Source organism: Vanacampus margaritifer, chromosome 15 (genome assembly GCF_051991255.1).
Source record: "Vanacampus margaritifer isolate UIUO_Vmar chromosome 15, RoL_Vmar_1.0, whole genome shotgun sequence".
NCBI classification, from domain to species: Eukaryota; Metazoa; Chordata; class Actinopteri; order Syngnathiformes; family Syngnathidae; genus Vanacampus; species Vanacampus margaritifer.
The window spans coordinates 10,214,195-10,239,847 of NC_135446.1; the positions used below are offsets into that span (position 1 = coordinate 10,214,195).

General features: G+C 41.7%; 1 protein-coding gene across 3 annotated transcripts in view; it reads right to left on the bottom strand.

The window, feature by feature from the left end:
* Positions 1 to 25,653, bottom strand: part of nav3 (neuron navigator 3) — a 254,657-nt gene that overhangs the window by 170,506 nt on the left and 58,498 nt on the right. For 2 of the 3 annotated variants that reach the window (XM_077543326.1, XM_077543328.1), the window contains exon 3: positions 22,538 to 22,946. In XM_077543326.1, coding sequence (XP_077399452.1) covers positions 22,538 to 22,606 — 69 coding nt within the window. In that variant the 5' untranslated portion in view covers positions 22,607 to 22,946. Of the gene's footprint in view, positions 1 to 22,537; positions 22,947 to 25,653 lie in introns of those variants that run through there. The other variant, XM_077543330.1, reaches the window with a different exon arrangement.

Genomic DNA, 25,653 nt, shown 5'->3' on the forward strand with positions numbered 1-25,653 from the left:
GTCAATTAGGACTGCACAGAAATGTTTTATTCACAGCAATGTCCACTGTGTGTGATGTCCCAGGTTGGTGCATCAGAAGATGTCAAGCTTCCTCGGGTCTCCTGACGGCGAGTGTGAAGTGTTCGGTTTAGGTGAACGGTACGGGATTTTTTTTTAATAGGTTTTAGATGAACTAATGAATACACACACACTCGCACGCACGCACGCACACACACTCACCCACGTACAAAAAAGAAAAAGAAAAAAAAGAGAGCAATGATAATGACATGTCAAATCGGTAAAATTACCGAATGAACAATACTGAGCTCTCCAGGAAAAAAAAGAAGAAGATGTCAAGCGCATGATGGATGTCGTTTACAACCTTATTTTTGGGATGCTTCCTCCAATACAGTAGGTTCCCAAGTCCATATATAGCCGATGCGGCAGGGAGTCTAAATAAGACGAATCACCCCCTGAAGATTGTGGAGATTGCCGGTTGCCTTTGTTGACTCTGTAGTTGTTGGTGGCCTGCACAAAAACACTATGAAAATATCCTGAGCAAAATACTCAATGCTGAAAGAAAATGAATGATGAACAAAATGTATTTAGATTCTTAAACGCCACTTTACATTCTGTGTTTATGTCTTCAAGAAATAGTGAATAATGCATCAAAAGCAAATTTAAATCCAGTATGAGCCACATTGAGCTCATTTTTTTCCCTACTGGAAAGTATTCACCACCAACACAGCCACCAGGCGGGTGCGCTCGGGGGAAGTGATGCTGCAACAAAATAGAAGGCGAAATCTGGTTAGCTTTAGATTCAATTAACCGCAGCACACGTCAGTATCCTCCGCGGGGAGATCTGGAAATGAAGTTTCAGGTATTCCTTGATGAGAACGCCGCTTTGATTTCTGCACTCTTTGCGTTTCACTTTTTAACATTTCCTTTCATGTCCCGTGCACGGCTGGATAATCAGTAGTTCGATTCTGGCTCCTACAGGTGGAAGCCCTCATATCTTAAAGTCAGGTTTGCTAAAAAGGAAAACTGACAGGGATACAGAGAATTAGAAGTGACTGATGGTTTCACACTACATTTCCGCCAGGAACGGGCGAAACTAAGTGAGTGGGAGTTGAACCTCGGTCCCGTCCTCCCCTCTGATTTATCCCGCCCTCCCTTCTGAGGCACTATTAAGGGCAAGACAATATTTTCATTTGATATTGTTCCGACACTATGCGGTCTTATTTATGGCTTGTCAAGCATACCTGCAGAAGCACTTTGCACAGCCCCCCCCCCCCCCCCCCCCACGACTGAGGTGAAAAGCTCCATTGATGCTAGATTAGATGAAATATGGAGCTGCCAGACAGGGTGACCCCCACCGAAGGTACAAGAGAATGTAATAGTATAAGAGTGTGTGTGCTTCCTTGACGATGTTGTGTCACGTTACGATGGAAGACTGACCGTGATACAGCCAATAAAGCCGACAAAAGACTCAAAGATAGAAGTCAAAATTTGAGACCCGAGTGATCATAGGAAGGTGAAAGGGACGGAAGAAAAGTAAAGCATATTTAACACAAACACTTTTTAAATGCCACAATGAATGAAGCCATTTTGTCAGCCCAAATATGAAACCAATTATACTAGTGTCATTTAGAAAAGAAACCTGTTGGAAGTGACTTTCTTCACTTTCGTCCTTTTTGTACTTCTCCTGCTTGTGTCACCCTAACGCACGTGCCCTATATTTTCCACGATGAAATGCCAAGCCGGCTCACCTTCATGCTACCCACGGGGGATCCAGGCAATGGCATTTTGTCAAAATGACAAGCGAGGAAAGTCATCATAAATTCCTTCTGACAGAAGCAACCAGTCCCAAGGGTCATCCATTCAAGAGAGTGACAATTACATTTTTAAAATACTTTTCAGAATGATTTTTGCTTCAATCTATAGATGTGCAAGGAATTGTAATGATCTACTCCAGTCTGACTCGCTAATGCCAATTAGCGTGCTACTGGCGGCACTTTTATCACTCAAAAGAACGGCTCCACACTGCAAAAAAAAAAAACTTTTATTGGAATAACTTGGGGCAGCACGGTGGATGACTGGTTAGCACGTCCGCCTCCCAGTGCAGAGGACGTGAGATCGAGTCCGGGCTTCGGCCTTCCTGGGTGGAGTTTGCATGTTCTCCCCGTGCTTGCGCGGGTTTCCTCCGGGTACTCCGGTTTCCTCCCACATTCCAAAGACATGCATGGCAGGTTAATTGAACACTCCAAATTCTCCATAGGTGTGATTGTGAGTGTGGTTGTTCGTCTCTGTGTGCCCTGCGATTGGCTGGCAACCAGTTCAGGGTGTACCCCGCCTACTGCCCGAAGCCAGCTGGGATAGGCTCCAGCACCCCCGCGACCCTAGTGAGGAAAAGCGGTCAAGAAAATGGATGGATGGATGGATGGAATAACTTGATTGTGACTTTTTCCTTCTAGATCTTAACAGTGTATTAGACCGTGTGGAACCACACTGCCCCTAAGTGGCCAAATCTTGTACAACATGAACAGCGCTCCAAATAAAGGCACACACAGACAAAGGCAAGACGGTATAAAATAATTAAAATAAAATCGATTTTGGGACATTTAAAATCGATTCTGAATCGTACTAAATGAGAATCACGATTCTTATGAGAATCGATTTTTTGGCACGCCCCTACTAAATACGGTATTCTGGTTCTTACTTTGTTAGTGGTATATGAATTAAACAGCAAAATCCGGCAGTTTTGATCAATATCATGAGGCGGCCATTTTTGCCATGCACTTCCTGTCAAGTGAAAATGTCATCACAGTTGCTCAGGTCTCAAGTAACAACCAATCACAGCTCAGCTTCAGAAAAGAGATGAGCTGTGATTGGTCGTTGCCTTGGATTTCAGCCAAGTGAGTATTACAATCTCTCAATGTAATGCACAGCATTACGGTGTGCCTTCTTCATTGGTGCTACATGCAAGATCAAATAGTCATTACACTTGGCTCGGGTTTGACTGCTCTGCCAGAGGCATGTCATATCGTTCGCCATTGCCAAAGTAGAGCCATTTTCCAGGTGAGCTCCACAGAACAGCGTGATTACTCACATGGCTGATTTTCCCGCCCGCGGCTCCGCGCTGTGCTTAGCATGACCCTCGCACCTCCCAAGCGTCATCACCCACTTACAACCACCAACTTCCTTCTGCATGACTTGAATGAAACACTAGAACATTTCAGTAACTGAGCGCAACATGCACCCCCACAGCCATTCCTGGAGCGCAGACGCCACCTGCGTTTTTTATTTTATTTTACCCTTTCCGTCTCGCGTCATGAATTTAAAACACCTCCGTACAGGCGTGATGTTAACCTTTCTGTACGGCAAGCTGCTGCCACATCTTCTCATGCATGGCCTGTGATCTATCCTGCGGGTGGTTAACTTGGGGGTGGCAGAGGCTGGCTCCCCGAAGGAGGCTTGGTTGCGACTGAACAAGCATGAGGGGCCCTAGACATGTCCCCCCCGGCGCCCACCTGGAGATTAAAAGCTTAAGTGAAACGCAGCAGCCTGCAGAAGGTCAGCAGCGACACGCCTGGAGACGTGCGCCATGCTCTACATACTTCACAGTGCTCGATTGCATCACCTGTGGCGTGCTAACATCCTCAGATTTAAATGTGTAATCCAAAATGACTCCATGGATTCATTCAATTCTTCAAATGAGCTTATCTGAAGGGATTTTTTTTTTATTTTTATGAATAATACCAGGCAATGGAATCCTTTCCTATTCTGAAATCGCAAAAAGCAGCAGGGGGTTCAGAGGCTTAAAATCAATAATCCTCTCGTAAAATTCCCACACGCGAGGAAGCAAAATCAAGAAAACAATGAAAAGTGTGTCAAAATCCACACAGTATTTGTTGAGGATGAGAGCTAAAGTGACCCCCCACCCCTTCTGTGTTTTAACAATCAAATCCCAGACAGATCTCTCACGCTCGATAATAAAACTAAGTGCTTCTTCAAAACCTGTCTGGAAATAAATTCCGAATGGGGATGATGAGCCCATATGAGAGCAGATAACGACACTGAGTGTTGTATTTGATAGGCGACTCTTATGCAACAATTAAAATCAAACATACAACCAAGCAGCATCTGATTAACACATAGCGTAATCTCACCACGGTAGCAGTCAGTCATGAGTGACGTTCATGAACGCACCCCAGATCCATCAAATACGTGAATTAGACATTTATGTGACAAAAGCAGGTTTGCCCTAACAATTGGTGAGCAGTAAGTAAGCTAAAAAATGTGCAACAAGAGTGCAAGGGCAAAGCTGGGTAAAGGCTAAAGTTAGACACAGCATCCATAACATCTGCGCCATCCATTGCAGCTGCCTAAAACCGGCTTAGTAGGCACCGTCATGCATTATTAAACAATCTATCATCAAACAACACCGGGATTGTCCTACATGTAACAGGGATGCAGGTAAGTGGGGGAAGCTGTGTGAGTGGGAGATATGATCTCACGTACTGTCTCGGGGGGGTTGTTAGAGTTCATAAGAACTGTGAGCCACTATTAGCGGCACAGGAGATTGAAACAGAAGCCTTCCAAAATGTGCGCCGTGTCCCGAAGTGGCCGCTACTTAGTGGGCAAATATAACCTTGTAAAGAACCATTAAATGACTACAGTATGCATAACATACTGCGTAATTGTGTTTATTATACTCTTAAATTATTAGTTTGGATTCAATATACAGTGTTGAACAAATTAGAACACCTGTCATAAAAATGAAGATGAGCCTATTGGGCCATGAAGGAGTGTTTTAATGTTAAATCGTTCCAGTGATCCCTGCAGGTTGTACCAACAATAATAATATTTATATTTTACTTTTGCAAAAGACCAGCGACAGTCAGATGTGGAATTGACCCCGTCATAGTATCAAACTGGCATGGCATAAATAACATTGTTATTGTTTGAGCCAAATCTTTGGTAAATCGAGAGCAACAATATATTTCGGTTAAAACAGAAATATGTCAAAATAAATAAGCCCATCATTTGAAAATATTTAAGCTTTGGCTTTAATTTAATATGAAGTCAAACAAGTTACTAATATAGGGTATAATGGATGCATAAATTCCATGTAATCCTCTTAACCTGACTGGGATTTATTCATAACATTTGAACGGGTGTCTGAGCTGAAACAGTTTTAATTATTTTTTTGGAAGCACAGTTGAGACACGGTTGCGATGACAAGCCGCGGCGGACCAGACACCGGCGGTGACTACGACAAGCCCCGAGACGAAAACTCTGTAAAGTACCTCTGAAAGGTCAGTGCCAAGCTATATGAAGTGACGGAGCACATGCGGGCAAACACCGCAACAAGATCTAATCACCAGATGCCCTTTCAAAGGCCAAACAAAGCGGCGCAGACGGGTATGTCGTTTTAACTTTATCCAAAGTGAACAAGATAAAGAGCTGGTTGACACACGAACGTTTTAAACCCCGCTGATGCTCAAACTACTCTTGCATGAACGTGTCGTGAAAAAAAGAACAATGATATTTAAATCAGTGGTTCTGAACCTTGTTGGAGGTAATGAAGCTCACCAGTTTCCTGTGCGTAGTCACCAAACACCTCTTTATTGAAAAATGATATTTAATTTAATGATTTTTTTTTTGGGGGGGGGGGGGGGTCCCGGTATCAAATAGCCTGTGACTTTTTCCATTGCCAAAAGTTGATAATTTGACTAATTTGTATTATTATTAACTAATTAATTTGTACTATTAATATTACTTGCTGCCTCTTATTTGGTTTTACATTCATAAATCAAAATGACGAAAATCCGAAACCTGTGAAAACTTGCTGAAGCAGCCTCGTTTTCCATCGGCACTAAAATGCCTTCTGCATCCAGCTAATAAGCAGCAATGAGATCCAGCCTTTGCGTTCACACCTGGCATCTAATACACTTTACCGTTAACACTTGCTTCTGAAGGAAATATTCTTATTTTTATTTTTATTTTTTTCTTCTGGAGAGCTCAGTATTGTTCATTTGACATGTCATCATCATTGCTCTCCTTTTTCTTTTCTTTTTTGTATGTGGGTGTGTGTTTGTGCGTGTGTGTGCGTGCGTGCGTGTAAAAAATCCCATACCGTTCACCTAAACCGAACACTTCAGAATCCAGCCAGAGTCGTGGGGCCGTCAGGAGACCCGAGACCTGAAGGAAATATTCTGTTTCAATTTAATTATAACTGTTTTGATTTAGTTATAACTATTTAGAATTGGACAAAATTGCTTTGATTTACTCAGTATAGTTTTGTGTGACAATTCAAATGCTTAAAGGGTGTTGATTCTCCTACAGGACAGATGGGAGGGGCATGGTTGACCAACTGTATTGAGTCATCATTGTGACAAATGGGGGCGTAGTCATGTGACTCTGGGAGGTAACGTTGTAGAACAAAGAGAATATTACCCACAGGCGGAGCGGAAAACTTCACAGTGAGAGAGACAAGATGGCGCGAGGAGGCTCATCCTCTCCTGTCCACGATTTTGTGAATAAATGTAAAGAAAAAGCCTGAATTCACTGATCTCATTGTATGTTTTATTAATCAACGGCATGAACACGCAAATGGTAAGAATCCTTCATTCCAACACTTCTTTGTCCTCCAGAATGAAATGTGTATAAATGTATAACCAGGAGGCAAATACTATAATTTGGAGACCAGATTTCAATATGACTATTATCCATCCATTCATCCATTTTCTTAACCGCTTTTCCTCACAAGGGTGGCGGGGGGCGCTGGAGCCTATCATGACTATGATTAGATGCTTTATGTTTAACACATTTTCTTATTGAGAACTGAAATGACTATAGGAAGGAAGTAGAGTTCTCTTCATCCAATGTAGGTTTTTGACTCTAATGTAACAGAACTAATTGTTAGTTTCAGGAACTTTTTAACTCCGTTGAGTGAAAGTCAAAAGCTCTGCAGTGACTCTATGTGACAGGCTAGGACCTCCTGCGAATGGGTCATCAGTCAGTTTGTCATTGCTATAGAACCCCCCCCACTGTTCTTGGCACTTGTTCAGTCTAATTACTGTCTGCCACTGCCTTCTTATCCACATCTACTCTCACCTGAACTCCTCGATGGGCTCTTTTCATTGCTCATCTGCACTGATTGCGCATGCGAGCAAATCACAAGAGTGCAGGGCTTTCAAGACACCTGCCGAGCCGGCTTGAGTTTAATTAGTGCCGATATTTGGAGAAGAGCTCACAATGGGCTTCAGTGAACAAACTGCATGAAGGACAGTGAAGCTCATTACAGGAGTGAGAAGACGGTCGGTATTCATTTGGGGGAACCATCCACAGGTCAGTAGACAGGTCCAATGCAAAAAATTATTGAACTTATATTATGACTACAATGGTACCTCAAAGTTTGAACATAATTTGTTCCTGCGAAGTGTTCAAAGTTCGAGTTGTTCAACCTCCGAAACATTTTGTCCCATAGGAAATAATGTAAATGCAAATAATCCGTTTCCAAGCTCCAAAAACAGAAAATTCCTATTTTAACATTTATTTATGTTTTTTACATTTACAGTACAGTACAGTATTAAAACAATAAAAAAAACAAAAAAAAAAAACCTTACCTTACCTGTTGTGGTGTGATGGCATCAATGGATAATAAATGCTATGTTAATGCTTGCTTTAGTTCAGTGCTGAGTTTGTGTATTTTGCATTGGGCATATTGTTAGACTACTAAGCGGTCCTTGTGTGCGTTGTTTAATGTCAGGCACGTTGTTGAACAGCTAAGGGGGGTCCTCGTGCCAGTATTTACAGAAGAAGTCACGGTAGTTACAACTGCGCGATAAATTCCACTGTGGTTGGTAGCACTGTATGTTTTTCTTTGCTGCCACTGGCACTGTTGTCTTTCTTTCGGCCCATGGCGAAGAAAGTTGTCGTGGAAAAATCAAAATGCACTCGCGAGTATGGAGCACCTCCGGGAGTATTCACAATCCGACTGGAAATTAGCAGTTCATCGTCGCAACGTGAGCATTGCTCGGCATTGCCCGGCTTTGCTCGGCTTCACTCGGCTACTTGTTTTCAAGGTATGTTCGGCTTAGCTTGCTTTGCTTGGTCGTTGGAACTCCGAAAATGAGTTCAAATTCCGAGGCATTTTTTACTCCGATTTTTGGGTTGAAGTCCAAATTGTACGAGTTCCGAGACGTTTAAACTCCGAGGTTCCACTGTATATCATTGACACTTCCCTCTTCTGCATTGCAATTCTAAAATGACAAATATTGATATAAGCACCTTAGGATGAGAGGAATCCAGTGGTTCTTAACTCATTTGCTCCCAAAAACTAAATAAATATGTTCTTTTTTTAAAATTTTACCATGCTTCCAAAGACATATTTATATGTTTTTTTATGTTTTTTTTTTTGCCAGAGCATACAGAAGGCTTTGATGCAGCCTCTGAACCGAAGAGAAGCAATGGTAGTCATTACAAAAACGGCCAGCAGGTGGCAGCAAAGTGTAAGAGATCAACCAGGGCCATGTTGAAAAACTGTTTTAAACAGATTTGTGAATAATGATGAAACGTAGCTATATTCTAATGCTAATTGCTGCAAAACGGAAACAGATAGAAATATACTTTTTATCCTGATGAAAGAAGATACTCTAATCTTTCTTTTGGTAAGTTCCATGTTTGTATAGCAATTGAACACAATATTCTGTGGGCCTTGCAAAATCAGTTGAAATCCAGTAAAACAGCCGGGAGCAAAGGGGGTTGCTTCAGTGAAAATGGCTGGGAGTGAATGGGTTAAAAAGAGAAAGCTGTATTTAAGAGGCAATAATCAGCAGTCCTACTCAAGGTACAGGTTTAGTGCTATTTGACTCGCACGCAGCAGACAAACCCGCTCTACGTAATTTGTTGTGACAGGCTCGCAAATGAGGCAATGAAGCCATCAAAACTGCTTTGACGCATTGGAGCCCAAGCAGCTGATATTAAATGACAAGGATTTGGAATTTTTAGAAGGAAAAGATGATTACCCCAAGACGGGACCAGTTTGTTGAGAAGAAAACAAGGGCAGAACTCGTACTAATTACAGAAGGTTAGGGATATGTGACTACTGCTGTTCATAAGTGAAAATGAAGCACTGTTGATGAGTTTTTCACTTTGGTTAGAGCCTGGTGGGAAAAACAGGCTGTGTGGAAAAGTTTTTTTTTGGTCTTCTTGTTAAGGAGTCATTCTTAGTGCAGCTTCAATGTAGACCAGGGTCACTCATGGCCAAATATGACGACTACTGTGCCAAACTTGGGTTAGCACTGAAGAGACAATGGAAGCCAACCCTGCTGGTCCACTGACATAATTTGAATGTGCAACAAAAGTGACAAGTTGAGTCTACGAGTGCAATCGCCTACGGGGGGTTAGGGTGAATAGTCGGATTTGCTGGCTGGGTGTGTGGCGGGCACAACATTTGCCTCCTCTCACGTCTTTGGCTGCAAAAGTGGAGAAAAAGTCCCTCTTCTCTTGACTTCTTTTCAGATTCATCAACTGAGAGAGCAGAGTGGGTGGCAAGCGGAGACCGCTCTTAGACACAGTGGAAAATTGATTGCAAACGGGGAGGGAATTAAGGCAAATTGAAATGACATCATTACAGCACTTATCTGAGGCCCGGGAGCCACACAGGAAATGCTCATTTGTTCAACAGTCAAAATTAGACACAGACGACAAGCGAGACCAAAAAAAGTCACTCAATGCTAATTGTTTTGTTTGGTTGATGACAAACAGGGAGAATTTAATAGTGGTGATTGGATTCAAATAAACTCATTCTACCTACGCATATGCCAAATGTTGTTTGCGACCTCCAAGCAAAGTAGAACATCATAGGATGAAAACAAAAGTAGTACAAATTGATCAACTCGTTATACTTCTGCTGGATTAAAAAAAAATAGCATTTTAAAAGACTGTGCTATGGTTTTAAAAACATCAGCTAAAGTTCTGGAAACAAACCGCTGTTCCCTAGCCAGAACAAACTGCAGCACACACAAAGAAATGCAAACCTTATCACCCAGGAAAGACAAAACCAATTGGCGAGGTCAAGGACAGTGCACGTATTCATCTTGAAATCACTCTTAGCATTTTAATCCCGCTCGCTCTCAACTAAGACACCTGATCCCACTCCCAACGCTTGGGTGAGAGCAACTTCAGCTCCTCTTTAGGAGAGGGATCAGCATATTTATTTATTTTTTTAAATGAGCAGGGCAGAGATTCCTGCATGGACGATGATCACGCCTGCTGTCAAGGCCGCGCTCCGTCTAAATTTCAACCTGTTGACGAGCTGCCAGCGCTGCGCCTCACTCGTCCTCACACTAACCATTGTTGAAGAGCAGCTTGACATGCAAAATCCCAACAAATGTTTCCACCCCCGCGTCTCCCTCGATGTGGCGATCACGTTGACTGACAGATGGAAGGGCTGTCAAACAACAGTGCTTAAATGTATGCGATTGCAACAAAATATCCCAAAACAAATAACGGGTCAATTCTCCACGGTCGGAAAAATCCACTTTGATAATCGTTGTTTGACTTGGGAGAAATTCACTCACTGTTTGCTAGGACTGATTCCATTAACAGGGACTTGACTCGAAATACATTCATCAACCACACTGGCGCTGATGACAGGAAAGTCAGCAGGGATGAACGTGAAAGTGACCGGACTTATCACAAGGACTCTGTGGCCTTCTTAAAATGTAATTAAGATGAAATATATTCATTAGGTTGTCGTAAAAAAAATGTTGAATGTGGAAGGTGAACAGGAATGAAGGGTAAGGGCAGGAAACATGTCAGTAAGTATTCAAAGGGACTGAAAACTGGTCGTGGTGTGTGTGTGATGTTGGAAATTGCATCTCTGCAGACTTGCAAGAAGAAGTGCAACTTTGATAACTGAATAAAAGCCAACATGCTTAGCAAACAGTATTTATAGATGCAGCTTCTCCTCAAGGTTGCGATCTTCTCTATCATTTCTGCTAACTTGATTACCTTCCCTGTGGTCGGGTCAAGTGGCTCTCTGTGCCTCTTTGCAATAATTCCAGTGAGACAGCAAAAAAGCCTGCCTGCCCAAATCTCTGCCAACTAATCAGGACTTGCTGCTGGAACGAAGCAGACAAAAAAAAAAAAAAAGACAAGGATTCAAGTCACCTATGTGCATAAAGCTGGATATTAGGGGTGTCAAAATGAGTGCCTTAATTTTGAGTTAATTTAAAGTTCCTTTAACGCCACTAATCTTTTTAACGCACGATTAATGGCCACCCCTTACTTGGAAAGCCTGTACTCGGGGAATTCCAGTCGCAACGCAGCAGACACGTCCGCGTCAAAATTTAGCACTAATAAATGTCATAATAATGCATATATTTATGGAGACTGGGGTCAAGTTGTATTTTACAATTTTAAAAATGTGCAAAATTTCACAAGTTACTTCATGTTAAAGATTAATTAGATAGCTCTTTAAGATTCAAGATGGCTTAATTAGGCTATTTGTGTAAACACATGGGGAAATTGTTGCGGCATTACAATACAATGTGTACCCCAATCCCCTACCAAACAGACAAAGACATTAAACAGTGCAGTGCAAGTTGAGGTTAGTTAATAAATAATGTTAATAAGTATAGATATTGAAAGGACTTTCTCACTCTCCGTGTGTCATTAATTAGCCATAATATGAAAAGAAAAATGTCTTACAAATGCACTTATGCCATCTGGTGGCAGAAAAATGACTTCAACACAAATCAATATCACATTTTTTGTTTTTTACAGTACAGTTCATATTTTTATTTTAACTCAATTAAATGAATTATTATGAAATGACTGTATCAATGACTAAAAGATGCAGCCATAGTTCTATTAGTTTAAAAGTTTTCCCCCACTTTTATGTTAACAAAAGTATGAAACTAAAAACAATTTATTGTACATTTAGAACAGATATAAAATGTGCGATCAATCATGAGTTAACTATTGAAGTCATGTGATTTATTACAATTAAAAAATGTAATCGCCTGACAACCCTGCTAAATAAACAAGTTGTGTCGGGAAAAGTTCCAGTTGTACAGGTTTTCCCATTCAATGTGGGCCAGGTGATCAATATTCAGAACCATCAGAAGCGTGTGCAACTTCAATCCAGTAGTAAGTACAGGGGTCCAAAAGGGATGATGACTCTCCAACAACATCAGCGTAAGAGTTGGGCCCGGTCCAAAGCGGTGCTGCGCTTTTACCTGAGAAATCGATGGCCATCAACAAACAGCAGGTTACGCTTTTGGAGCAGCGCTTGCTCAGGTAGTGATGTAATGCTTGCTTCGCTTTTCTTCCACAGCATCATGCAAAGAGAAGGTCATCGGTGGCACTGCATCCTCGCTTTATCCTTTCTTCTTTTAGTATAAAAGCAATGAGGTGATGTTATATCATGTCTCGCGGGGGGCTTTTCATGGGTTATTGCCTCACTTTTGTTGCCACTTGCAACTAAACCGCCAAACAACAACAAACAGCAGTAATGGTGCAGCAAATTCATCCAATTCAGACTGTCAGTTCCTGTTCTTCGACACCGCCATTATGATGACATAACTACACCACGCTTGATTACAGCACTGAAATTTGTGCCATTTGTTATAGAAAAAGTATGCTTTTGTACAGTTAGTTTACATACAAATGGAATAGTGGGAAAAAGACAATAATTCGCCACAAGCATGTTCAATCTCAGTTGAACAATGCGGAATTGCTTTCATTCAGCTATTTTACTTTTTATTTTAAGAAATCGGTCAGAGGCACAAAATACAAGTAGAGATTCTCCTCCATCATCAGTACAGTATTCTGAAGTGAAATATTACAGGTTTGAAAATTCATTTTCATCTCTTTGGTTCATCCGTGTTGATATCTATAGAATTGAACACACGCGTTTAATTCATTTCGTGCTCAACGTGTGCTCATAAATCCAAGAGAAGCTGGAAAACCGAGCCTGTAAATTCCCTCAAACGAGGCATTAAAAATGGAAACGTTTTCCACAAAGTCAATAGCCAGTAGTTGCCAGTATCATCTAGAATCTCATGCGATACTCTTTTATTGGATCTCTCGTGCTTTGCGGTTTTGCTGCCTTGTTGACCTGGGTGGGATAGAAAGTAAATCAAGCTCAGCTATTTTCCACGCGACAGCTCGATGGGGATATGCCGCATCACTCGGAGAAGCCGTTCTAAATATGCCGGGATGCTAAAAGTGTATTCGGAGCCATTCTTGCTTGAACTGATGAAGAGAGGTGACTCACTTTGGGACAAAACAACAACGACAACAAAAATACACAACAGCAGGATTCTGCAGGGTTTTCCAATACAAAAAGCAATTACTGCAAACACATCTGTTGCCATGGACCAAAGCTGAGGATGGTGGACTGGTGAGTAAACAAGCAGTTATTGGCCCTGACCGCAGTGACCCGGGTCATTTCCTTTCCTTGTAGGCCTTCCTGGTCATGATATTTGTCTCAAACGTAAATTAACTGACAATCGTCCCTCAGTGGATTCCCTGTGATAAATAATCTCATGTCTTCTTTCCCTTGTTATTGGGTAGTTGTGAGAACAAGGCTATGTGAAACGTATGCTCTAATTGCTAGCTGGTAATGACATAACATCCACATTGGTAGTCTCCTTTTGAGATTCATTTCAAAGTCTACATTTCACCGTTCATAATTGCATCTGATGCTATTTATTTTTACAACGTCGCGTGTCTGCTCTCCGCTAATGAAAAAAAAGGGATGAGATGCAAATACAGGGACAAACCAATTAACACTGGCGTGATTCATATTTATTCATGTGTAGAATAGCGGAAGTGGCAAACGCCCACCTCACTAAGTGCTTCTGAGGTTTGGGCCACGGGGGCCAGTTCACAGTTCATACACACACGGGGAAAATAATAACGGCATCGGGGCACGTCGGTATCACGGGGCAACGGCTAAATTGGGAAATCACATCCAATTAACACTTACGACAGAGGCTGTGGCTTTCCTGTGAATCGGGGCAGTGGGATCAAAATGACAATATGGGATATTCGCTTCTGCAAGGGCATATTCTTCAAAGGTTATCGGGAATTTTTTGCCTTCTCTTCTGGCAATAAATGTAATAATAATAACAATGACAGAAACAAGACCTCTGTAAAACCCGTCTCCCTCTGTCAAATTTAAAAATTTGCATTGCATGCGTCTTAGATTAAGGTCTCACATAGTATTAGTAATGACAGAAAAGAAGGTTATTAGGATTTTTTTTTGGGGGGGTGTAATGTAAAATCGCTTTACTATCGTGAATACAAATGTGCAAATGCAGCCTTAATCAACAGGTTTCTATTTTGCTGCATTAAAAAAAAAAAAGATTTCCTAAAGCACACAAATAACACTAAACTTTTGGTTTTCTAGTGACAGTATTTCTAAAGGTTTCCGTTTGGCACAATCAAATCTACAGAATAGAGTAGCTTCATAAGGAATAGTGGAGCTTGGAAATTATTCTTCTATATTGATTTATTACCTTTTTCATGAAAGGATAATTACAACATTTGTTTTGTCCTGCACAATCAATCACTTTGTCAAACTAAATGAACAAGACAACAATGTGCCCTGGCACTACAAAGCATGTTTTTCTGAAATGGATCTCAAAGAGAATTTCCATCAAGGCCGAACGATGGAAATACTTGTGATGCGGCCACGCAGGACCTTGCATATTTGTTTTGACCTTGACGGTTCTCCACTGAAATAAGTGGTAGTGACCAACAGGGACCACAGTGAGGTTGGATTTTACACAATTGGGTCTTAATCCAGCCTCTTCTTGACTATCTGAAATAAGTATTTTGCCAGCCAACAACAGCAAATGGACAAATGGAGCCGCTCTTCCCACAAAAAGCTTCATTTCTACTGTAGGTAGTCATCAGTGATTATCAGAGAGGTAAAAGACTGATTTTGTTTGGGATGACTCTTTTGTTTTCAACATCGTCACTTGTCATTTGGAAAGTCATTTTTACACCATGCACAGCACTTTGTATGCAGCCGTGGTTGTCTTAAAGCGTTTTCATAAATACATTTGAGTTGAGTTGAGGTCAAAGAACAACACAGTGTCTTCACGATTGTAATAAAATAGTAGTCAAATATTTCCACATTCTTGAGACAGCGCTGCTAATTTTGCTGCACTGAAATGCACCGACCTGTTGATTTTAAGTCACTTCAAGCTATAATCGTGATTGCACATGTCGACTAGTCTGTTCAACCGCTCTTGGTGGGTCAGAAACTTAAGTTTGAAGGGACTATGAATAATCCAACAACAATAATATATGTACAGTTGGTGTGCAAGGCACCAACAAGGCACGACCAAAAAGTGAGTGATGATGGCCGACCGTCAGCCCTGTCAGTGAAAAAGACATTGGCTGCTTGTGAAGATGAATGTGAGACGAGATGAGATGAAATGAAATGAAGTCCCATTCGGCTGAGCAGATGCGGAAGTTACACAGCGGAGATAAGCTGTCCCCGCTCCGACCACGGGAGCATGCGTCATTCTCGCCTTATTGGAAATCTGTCAGCGAGATCACGTTTGTGCCATCAGCTCAGTTAATTTCCGCTGAGATGGAAGGAAATACTGAATTAGATGTAATGCAGACAAACAGTGTTTAATAAGAGTTACGAAGGAGACAAAAAAAATGGATGCGGTACTGAATACCAAGTACTCTGTATGCAGATTAAACCGCTGCAGAGGCGCTAAGTCACTTTCTGATTCATGGCTGGCCACACTTATAAGTGGCACCCAAGGGATCAAAATTAATAAATAATAAAGATGAGACCTATCTGGCATTTGGTCATGTAGCTGCTCCAAGTCAGACATTATTGAGTCTCTCAAGCCCCGAAGGCTGTGGCCCCTCTTAAGAACCCAGCTGTTGGGGATAATCCTGTTATCTCCCATTAAAAGTGCGGGGGGGGGGGGGGGGGTGTCACGCAGGTTGAATGTTGGCGCGCCCAGATAATGCACGTGAGGTTAACCCTCGCAGGTGTGCGCATGACATCTAAGCAAATCCATTTGGATACAATCCAGACACGCTCGCGCTCAGGACCGCTGTTGTTATGGCTGGCAGCTTTGCCGCTTCACGAGATACAACTCCACACTCCCGGCATACACTGCTCCATGTCAGCACGCTTAAAATTGAGCATGCATAATGCATAAAAAACATCAAGCATCAACACGCATATGCAAAAGTCGGCCATAAGTATCGGCCCAAAATTGAGCCCGAACAATAAACTATAAACATATGTCAAGATCAATTCTTAACTCAACAAGAGTATGAAAGCCTAGAATTTTTTTGGGGTACATTTAGAACAGATATAAAATTTGTGATTAATCGTGAGTTAACTAGTGCAGTCATGCGATTAATTAGGATTAAAAATTTTAATCGCCTGACGCCCCTAATTTTTAATAATCCTTTCTTTAAAATCTTTTTTTTTTTAATAATCTTTTTTTTTATTACAATTTTTAATCGTAATTAATCACATGACTGCACTAGTTAACTCACGATTAATCACAAATTTTATATCTGTTCTAATACAATTAAAAAAAAATCTAGGTATTCATACTCTTGTTAACAAAAGTGGGAAAAATGTTAAACTAATAGAAATAGTTCAAATAAATTTTTGACGTCCATAGCCGTCGATGGCAGTGAATGGGGTTAATGTTTAATTCTTATTTATTTGTCAGGAGTAGTTTTTTATATTTATGTATATTTTATTTTTTACATTTTTATTAAATAATAAAACGGTTATTTTTAAGTCATCATGCACAATCTTAATCAAGACTATGTGGCAAACTTGATTTATTTACTGTATTTATTTGACACATTGCATTTAATAATCTATTACTTTCACGAACAGCCCAGCATATAATTTGTCCACAGCACATGTCTAAAGTCAGCAATACCATTTTTATAGTTTACACTATCAGTTACAAAGAACTGCAGGTGCCTTATTCACAGGTTGATGGTACTCGGGATAATGAGATTCCCGTTAAACCACTTTCACTCTGTTTGTGACCTCGCCGCCTTTTATGACACCGTGATATTTCAGGATATTGGTCTGCCAGTGACCTCACATCGCGTAGAAAAGATTTCAGCGGTAGTTTTACGACACTGGAACATGCTGCGTGGGTGAGGTTATTCCATCTAATTTGCCCGTTTGATTGTAGCCACCCTGGGAAATGGCATGATTTAGGGCCGGGTCCTAATAGATAGAGCGCTGCTAAATTAGGGCAAGGAATGTATTGGGTCGATCTTGTTTCAACAAGAGTGTGAATTTCGCCCTTGGTAAGAGTGGTGTACTGTGTAGTGAAATTAACTCGTTCCATTTTCATGTGTATTTTAAGAGTGCATTTAAATGACATGCAAATTCCCTGGATGTTATTTAAGAAGCTTGTATTATAGCCGTACAAGAGCATTTGTTTTTGGGTGGCCTTTAACTATAATCAGAACAGTATTTATTGTGTATATTAAGTTCAAATCCGAACGCTTCAATTCCGTGGCAGATTTACTGTACGCACTGCACAATAATTCTTCTTCCGTGGAATCCCAACCATTAATGTAGCAGAAAGAAGCCTTAATACATACTAGAGTGACAACATAACTCACGCGTTAGTCTTTTCCACTGGAAAATGATGCACGTTATTCTGGCAGTTAATATCTAAATCGCGCAGAGGTATTTCGTTTTGGGACATCTACGAAATGTCCGAATGTGAATTAGACACAGCTGTGTTGGGGAGTTTATGTTTTTCAACATGTGTGTGTAAAAATGATGAAAATAAAGAAAATGTTGATGCGATATGTCCAATAAACCTAAAGCCAGCGTGGAAATTTATGGTCAACACAACTCAAACATAGCTTAACAATTTGTAGTGCCGTATAAAAAAAAAAACGGTGCACATTTTTCTACTGTCGAAATATTTGTTCAAGTGTAGCTGTAACTTTGGATGCACGGCACAAATCATCGCAAGATTTCTGGAATACAATACCAAGGATCAAGTGAGGCAGAGGAGGTTGTGTGACTTCTCTACACAAGTGGGAGTGTTTGACACAGAAGCAAACAAGCTGTGGAAGCGTAGAAGAGTATTTGCAGGCACAAATGGGCTTTCTCCACACTTGTGTCACACAGTTCATTTCTCTTCCCCAATTCATTTTTCCTCATTCATTTTTTTCTCACTCCCTTTGCCTCCCACCGTTTGTAGCCCGCGTTGCTTTAACTTGACCCATGCGTAGCCCTCTCATCACATGCCACACAGGCATGTTTCCACGAATGCCACAGTTGTCTCGTTACGACATGTTTTCCCTCCAACTTCATTTGGCGGTCTTAACCCGCTAATTTGATGCGGAATGAGCTGCTGACATGTCGGCCCGAGCCAAGTGTGACTGCGTACTCATGCGAAGGGGTCTCGGCCGTGGACTTAAAATCTGACGTGTTGGCTGACTTTTCAATCGAGCAAAAAACGACTATTATTTTTGCCCAACCACTGAGTAGTTTGGACGGGTGGTCACATGAAACCACTTAGCATAGCATTACTGTAGCGTCAGGTCGTAATTATGCCTCAATACAGGATGTCCCAAAAGTCACTATACACTTCCTATTTGTGATTCAGGTATCTTTCAGACAGGCCTAAAGCATTTTGACATTTATTTATTTTCATATTCATTTTCTTGTCACACTGCTCCAAGTAGTACAAATCACGCTTACCATGGAAAGTTTTTTGAAAAGCTATCCATTACCGCCTACTGACAACCACTGATGAAAACGACAAACTCTTAGAGCAGGCATTTGTGCAAGGCCAGGGAATGTCTGTTGGAGGGCCGCACTGATCAACTCAAGCTCGATTCGTAGAATGCTTCTTTTTTTCTTTTTTCTTTTTTTTTCTGGAGAGCTCAGAATTGTTCATTCGGTAATTTTACCGATTTGACATCATCATTGCTCTTTTTATTTATTTATTTTTTGGTATGTGGGTGAGTATGTGTATGTGTGTGTGAGTGTGTGTGTATTCATTAGTTCACCTAAAACCTATTTAAAAAATCCCATAACGTTCACCTAAATCGAACACTTCAGAAGCCAGCCAGAGCCGTGAGGCCGTCAGGAGACCCGAGGAAGGACCAAAGAAAAGAAAGGAAAGTGAAATCCAGCACCGGCCAGACACCACCCACCAGGCCACCAACCAGAGTTGAAGAGAATGCTTCGGAGTGTGATAAAGATTACCTGAAAATTCTGTCAATCAACAACCTGATATTAAATGCATTGGAACAGTGTGACAGCCAATAAGCTTCTAAATCTGGTGCTGAAGTGCAGTTGGGGACAGAAAAAAAAATCATGTCAAATAGCAAATTTGCAAGACTGTTCCAATGTCAATTATCAAGCCATGGGCGATGCTTACAAAATTTGCAAAAGCAGAAGCTGTCAAATGTTAATGGCCTCACGTCAGAGAAATCCTGGCCACTCATAGCAAATGATGTAAACAACCCAGGAATGTTAATACAACTCATTACAAGTAGTACCCGAGAGAGTGTTTTATGTTGTGAGGGTTTTTTTTTTCTTGTTACCAAGAGAACAAAAAGGAGGATTTTATCTTGTTCAAGCAGCATTGCATGCTTTGATGAAACAAAAAGGATGGGTCCGATTTATTTAGCAATTAAATGTTAATCGCCTGTGCGTTGGAGGATCTATAGGTGCAACTCTGCCTTTGAACGTGCCAGGTTAATTATTTATACGACATATGCCGAGTGTTCTCACCAACAGGGATGTCCTCCTTTGTTCCAACATGTGCTCAGCAATATGATGGTATGCATTCAATCCTGAGAATGCGACCGGGTCCGGCATTCAATTATTCATTCATCCTTTGCCCGCCAGGAGCTTCAGACAGAGCATTTTATGTTCAAATCAATGGGGGGCGAGTCTGTTCATTCACTTGTTCACTGATAGGCCACTCCTGGTGAGACCGCCTGAATGCATGCGAGATGCCGGTTAGCAGCGGCAGAAGTAGCCAAGATACAAAAGGTAGTCCAGGGAGCCCATGCTGCTCATGGCTTACTGATAAATGAAAACTTTCTAGAGACGCCTTAGCAACACAGCAACATCCCCCCGTCAGTCCATTCGCAGCCAATCGCTGTGCAACGCGTTCCCTGGGGGCGTCAGGTGAGCACCGCCTAGAGCTTAAAGATGAGTAGTATGATCTATCCAGTGAGTGGAACATGCAATTAACTAGATTCTCGGGCACAGAATAAGATGGTTGCAGGGTACAGTCATGTCAGCGCTGTTAGTTTACAATTTAGGGATTCCGAAGTTTTGGAAATTTGGCACGCGGACGCGCCAAAGAGTCTTATACCCTGCAGGGATAATTATAAACTGTGCATATCTGACATAATTTCTGTGACAGCAAAAATGATGTACTCAGTGGTGGCATCATCCATCTCCGGCGTGACAAGTTGCAACTCAATCGAGTGGAGCACCCCCTTGAGATTCAAGGAGTGGAATCAACAACACCATTTCAGCTGCACCCAATACTGTTAAAACAGAACAGCTTAACTTGTGTGGGAAAATGCCGAATGGATTCAGGTTTGGATTTTAGAGAGGCTCGACCTGTCAAGTTGAGCAGTTACCACATCCTAGTTCCACCACCAAAACAACGCCAGATGTATTATTAATAAAATAAATCTGCTTTTGCGCAGAGGCATTCGCTTCCTAGCCGAAGGCAACAGTGAAACTAGGGAGAGCTTTCAAGTTGGCACCGACCGCGTACTAAAACCAAAATTGTAGCTGCACTGAGCCAAGTGACCCATAGCAGATGTCACTGTTCACTCACTTATCATCTCATCTTAAAAAGCACAAATGTGCTAGTGTATATTGTTATCCTCAAAGGGGTTAAATTGTTTGTGAATTTGGTGCTCAATTTTCTTTCGGAAGAGGTTCCTAAGTGTGGCATTATAGAGCATTTGGGCTCTTGAGTGTCAGAATGATTCGGAAATGAGAGCCCAGGAACACAGTGTTCTGCATGTGCCGCCTCGAAAAAAAGAGCTGTAATATTACTGGCTGGGAACAAAAGCAGCAACATGTATCCCTGTGGCCTTTGGTTGAAAAAAAAAATGCACTCCTTCTTTGTATTTGGAGTTTGTATGAGGTCCTGGTAGTACTACAAATGCTAGTGCTGAAGCGTTACTGCACGTTTTCCTCTTGCTTCACCAGTCTTACCAAAAGCACTTCATTATAGCAATCAGGTCAATGATGTCTGCGTGCTTCACTTACTGCGGGGGTGGGCAATCTCGGTCCTCGAGGGCCGGAGTCCTGCAGGTTTTTTGGGAGGTTTCTCACTTCCAACACAAGCTGATTTATAGAAACATGGTCTACGTATATAGAATTTTTTAACCTAATTCTGGTTACTTAATTCTGTCTGTTAGCGAGAGCCACTACATCGTGATAACTTACATTGATGTTTCTGCATTTGGCAATTTATTATTATATTATATTATTAGTATGGGATTTTTTTTTTAATGGGCTTTAGGTGAACTGATGAATACATACACGCACGCACGCACGTGCATGCACGCACGCGCACGCACGCACGCACATGCACATGCACATGCACATGCTCACCCACATACAAAAAAAAATATATATATATATATATATGTGTATGTGTATATATATGTATATATATATATTTTAAAGAAAAAGAGAAAAAAAACTTCTTTTTTAAAAAAAAAATTATTATTATTTTTTTTAAAGGAGAGTAATGATGATGTCAAATCGAATGAACAATACTGAGCTCTAAAAACAAAAACAAAAAAAAACAAGCTGATTCCAATCAACAGGATCATAATCAGGCTTATGCAGTGCTTGCTGATGAGCTGATCAACAACAAAACAACATGCAAAACCTGCAGGACTCCGGCCCTCGGTGCCCACCTCTGCTATACACTTATATAAATGTGGGCCATGTGTATTTGACAGCTGGACCTGAACCTTTTTGTTTGACTTAATTGGCCATAAAAGCCACAGAGATCGCAAGCACTACCATCAATTCCCACATTGTGAAGACAATGAGTGAACTTTGGCTGGGATCCGTGCGGATCGATGCTGCCAGTTTCACCGTGGATCGAGATGACCTGCTTGGAGGTCAGAGTGAATTGAGAGACAAAACCAGCTCCCCATTAGCCTACTAGCTCGCCATTATCTCTTTAAGGCCACAAACACCGCATGAGATTCCTAAATAGATAAACCATTTGTCTACTATTTGTACTGTTATTTCCCAAACCCCCCCAAGGGCTTCAACAAGAGTAAATGTATATTCCTAGCAGGCCTTGCTCACCTGCGCACATGAAAGACTCGTAGCACTGAGGGTGAACAGAAATAACACCATACCCCTTTCCCTTCCCTCATCTTTATGAATACATATTGGGAGAAAAGGAACAAGGGTTCTACTTCTAAGAAACAGTCCTCTCATTCCACAGCAATACAAGAAACAGGCTCGTGAGGAAGAAAATGTTTGCCTGACCTTTTTCTGGTCCTCCAGCTTTTGACCTGTTGACTTCTTGCCATGCTTGCTGGCTTCTGGTACATCCATCCCGGGGTACAAGTAGGCAATAATTCCAAGATGAAGATCACAGGGTGTGAGCAGAACACAATCAGGAGGGGCTACAGTCTGCCGACGAGGGCCCGCGTCCGGCTCGCGCCTTCCACCGGACACAGGCGATCCATGGCAGTTGGATGTTGATAGAGCTGAATCGAACGTTTCACCGGGGACGTTGGAGAACGAGAGGTCGTGGGTGGGGTGCTTACAAAGAACATGTCATTGTGTCAAGTTCTTTCTGGATGCCGCTTGTGCAGTCTCACATTCAAATCCCAGAGCAGCTTCCTCACAGTGCAGTCCGCATCCCTGGCTCCAACAAGGAGTCCCTCCAAGTCTAGGGAAAGAGGAAAGAGATGATCGGCTTTGATACAATTAATGCAAATGCTCTCGGGAAAGTCAATATTCCCTTCGGAGCATCACTGTACAAATGTGAGGGTATCTGCATATCAAAACCAGTGTTGCCATGGTGCTTAGATAGAGACGGGGAGAAGCTACTGCAACTTGTGTTGTAAAGTGACTGATTGATTTCGATTGTTGTCTCCAAACTTATTTTCCACCAACAGTTCTCGGAGGAGTCATTTTGAGGTTGGGCAAACGTGTACGGAGGTTCCAAGAGTTGAAAGAGAACTGCGGGATTGGTGGCTGGCCTCTGTTTGGACTCCATGAGGATTAAATTTGTGTGTTTGGGTTACTTGCATCTGGCAGATTACAGCGACTGCCACTCAAAATGACTTGTGCGAAGTGAAGGCCAAACCAGCTTGACTTTACCCAGCATGAAGAACATGTGGTAAATATGAATGTAATATTTCACTGACAACTCCCAGTCTTTGCCATTGAGAGCAATAATTGCTAGCAGAATTTTGGTTTAGTTTCCTATACTAGAAATATTTTACGCATCGAATTTGAATGTTTGATGATTTGCTGGAGTGGGAAAATCTAGAAACCCATGGCAAAAAGCAAGAGGGGAAAAAAACAATTGCATATGTGATACACGGTCCTATTCTTTCCACACACATGATTACTCTGTCAGAAATCAATTTTGGTTACAGCAGGCCAGTCGCAGTAGCCAATCAAACACTCCAATAATCCCTCAAAGTAGCACAACGTGCGGCAAGGTGAGTCGATATAGAGGAGCGGCCTCCCTTGGTGACCACCACCAGGCCGTTAGAGGACACGTCCAACGCTCTCAACACCAGTCAGATCTTAACAGCTTTCTTAGCAACAGCTCGGGCGCCGTGTAACTGCAACATGTTCGGCTAAGGGCAATCAAGGAAGTGCCACCAACACGGAATTAATTCATAGGAAACTTGTGTGCTTCATGTGCTGGAGGCCCATTAAGATTTCCGCCTTGGAGTGTTAGCTCTTGGCAATGGGGTGCACACGGCTCTCCTTTCAAGTAGTAGATACCGTTTTTTACAGTGTATATAGTAATGTGGTCTCCAATAGAAAGCGATAATGCATGGGGGAATATTTGCTGCAGTTATGAAAATTAAGCAAAAAATCTGCTTGTGGCGCAGGCTGCCACCAAGAAGTGCTAACTTGGCTGAAAGTACAGCTGTATTGCTCCAAGACTCACGTTAGCGGTGAAATTGTATAGGGATTTATTAAACTGAATGAGAACAGTGCATTTTTTTTAACCATTCGAAATAAAATTAAAAAAACGGGGCCGTCGCAGCATAACCGAATTGCTAATTTGGTGCGCAACAAAGAAGGGCTACCTGCCACGGAACGACAGCATGGTTTCAAATTTAGGCCACGGGGTGCAGGGGCCATTCTCCATCTGCCTTTGCTGACAAGCAACAGCAGGTACGGCGCGACCTTATCAAAGAAGCAAGGACACACCAACAAGAAAGGGAGAGAAAATCATAGCCATGACCAACTACCACAAAATATCAATACACTGTCGTAGAAGCAATGGAAAAACTTCTTTCTAAATTAATGTTGCCGGTCATAGGAAAAAAAATTGTGGTAAGAATGTAGTGAATAATGTATAATCTTTCAACTATCTATTCCAGTGATGTTTAGTGACAACTATTTTTATGTAAAATAGGTGACTTGGTTCAATAAATGTTGAGAAACAATGCAACAAAGTATCAAACCGAAACACTCCAGCTACAATAGAACATTGCTACTATAGTATAGTACATGTTAAATATAGTGTTTTCCATGATTACATTACAGCCCGACACATGACAAGATTGGATATGTGAAGTAACACAAAATTAAATTGGATGCCCGTGATGACTAGACAACTGTAAAATGCAACATTTCTCCTGAGACGATGGTCGATAAAATCGGACAAGATGTCCACGATATCTTTGACAAATACACGTCTGCGGTTATTGTTTAAGATGGCATTAACATGTGCCGTAATGCTCCGATCCGAAAGGAGATCAGCATATTTATGAGAAGCAGAGACTTCAATTTCATCCCTGCTTTGGTGCTCAGCGTTGCCCATCTATCTCACCTAGAATCTTCCACAGATGGTCCACACACCCAAAAAAAACAGTGGCCTTTCCCTGGCACTTGATATTCAACGGGTGTCTGCAACTCTCCAACTGGTCAATAAAGTTTGATTCATGAGGCCCGAGGCAATAACTATACACCGCCGCTTTAATTTGCCCAGATGTAAATGGCGGTCATAGATCCGGCCTGATTTCCACAGGGAGGGAAGGAAAGTGGTGGGACGGGGTGCGGCGCAAATTACTCCCTCGATAGGTCAGAGGTGAAACGCGGCAAACGTCTTGCTGTGGCATTAAAATACTATCAGGCCCTAATGGCTTCTTTCAATGTAAACCCTTAGCTTAAGTGACAATTGCAGCCAATCAGAATATGACTGACGGTGATGAACAGAATGTACTGACTATTCAATTTAGGTGGATTCACCAGCTTTATGCTGCAGAACATTCTAGCCAGATCCTGGAAGTTGGATTTTTTTTTCAAATGCCAAAAGGTTCATGCTTGGAGAAGTGTTTGACTCTAGATGCATTTCATTCATAGTCATCTTCATATCACACAAAACATATGGTAAACTAAGCAAA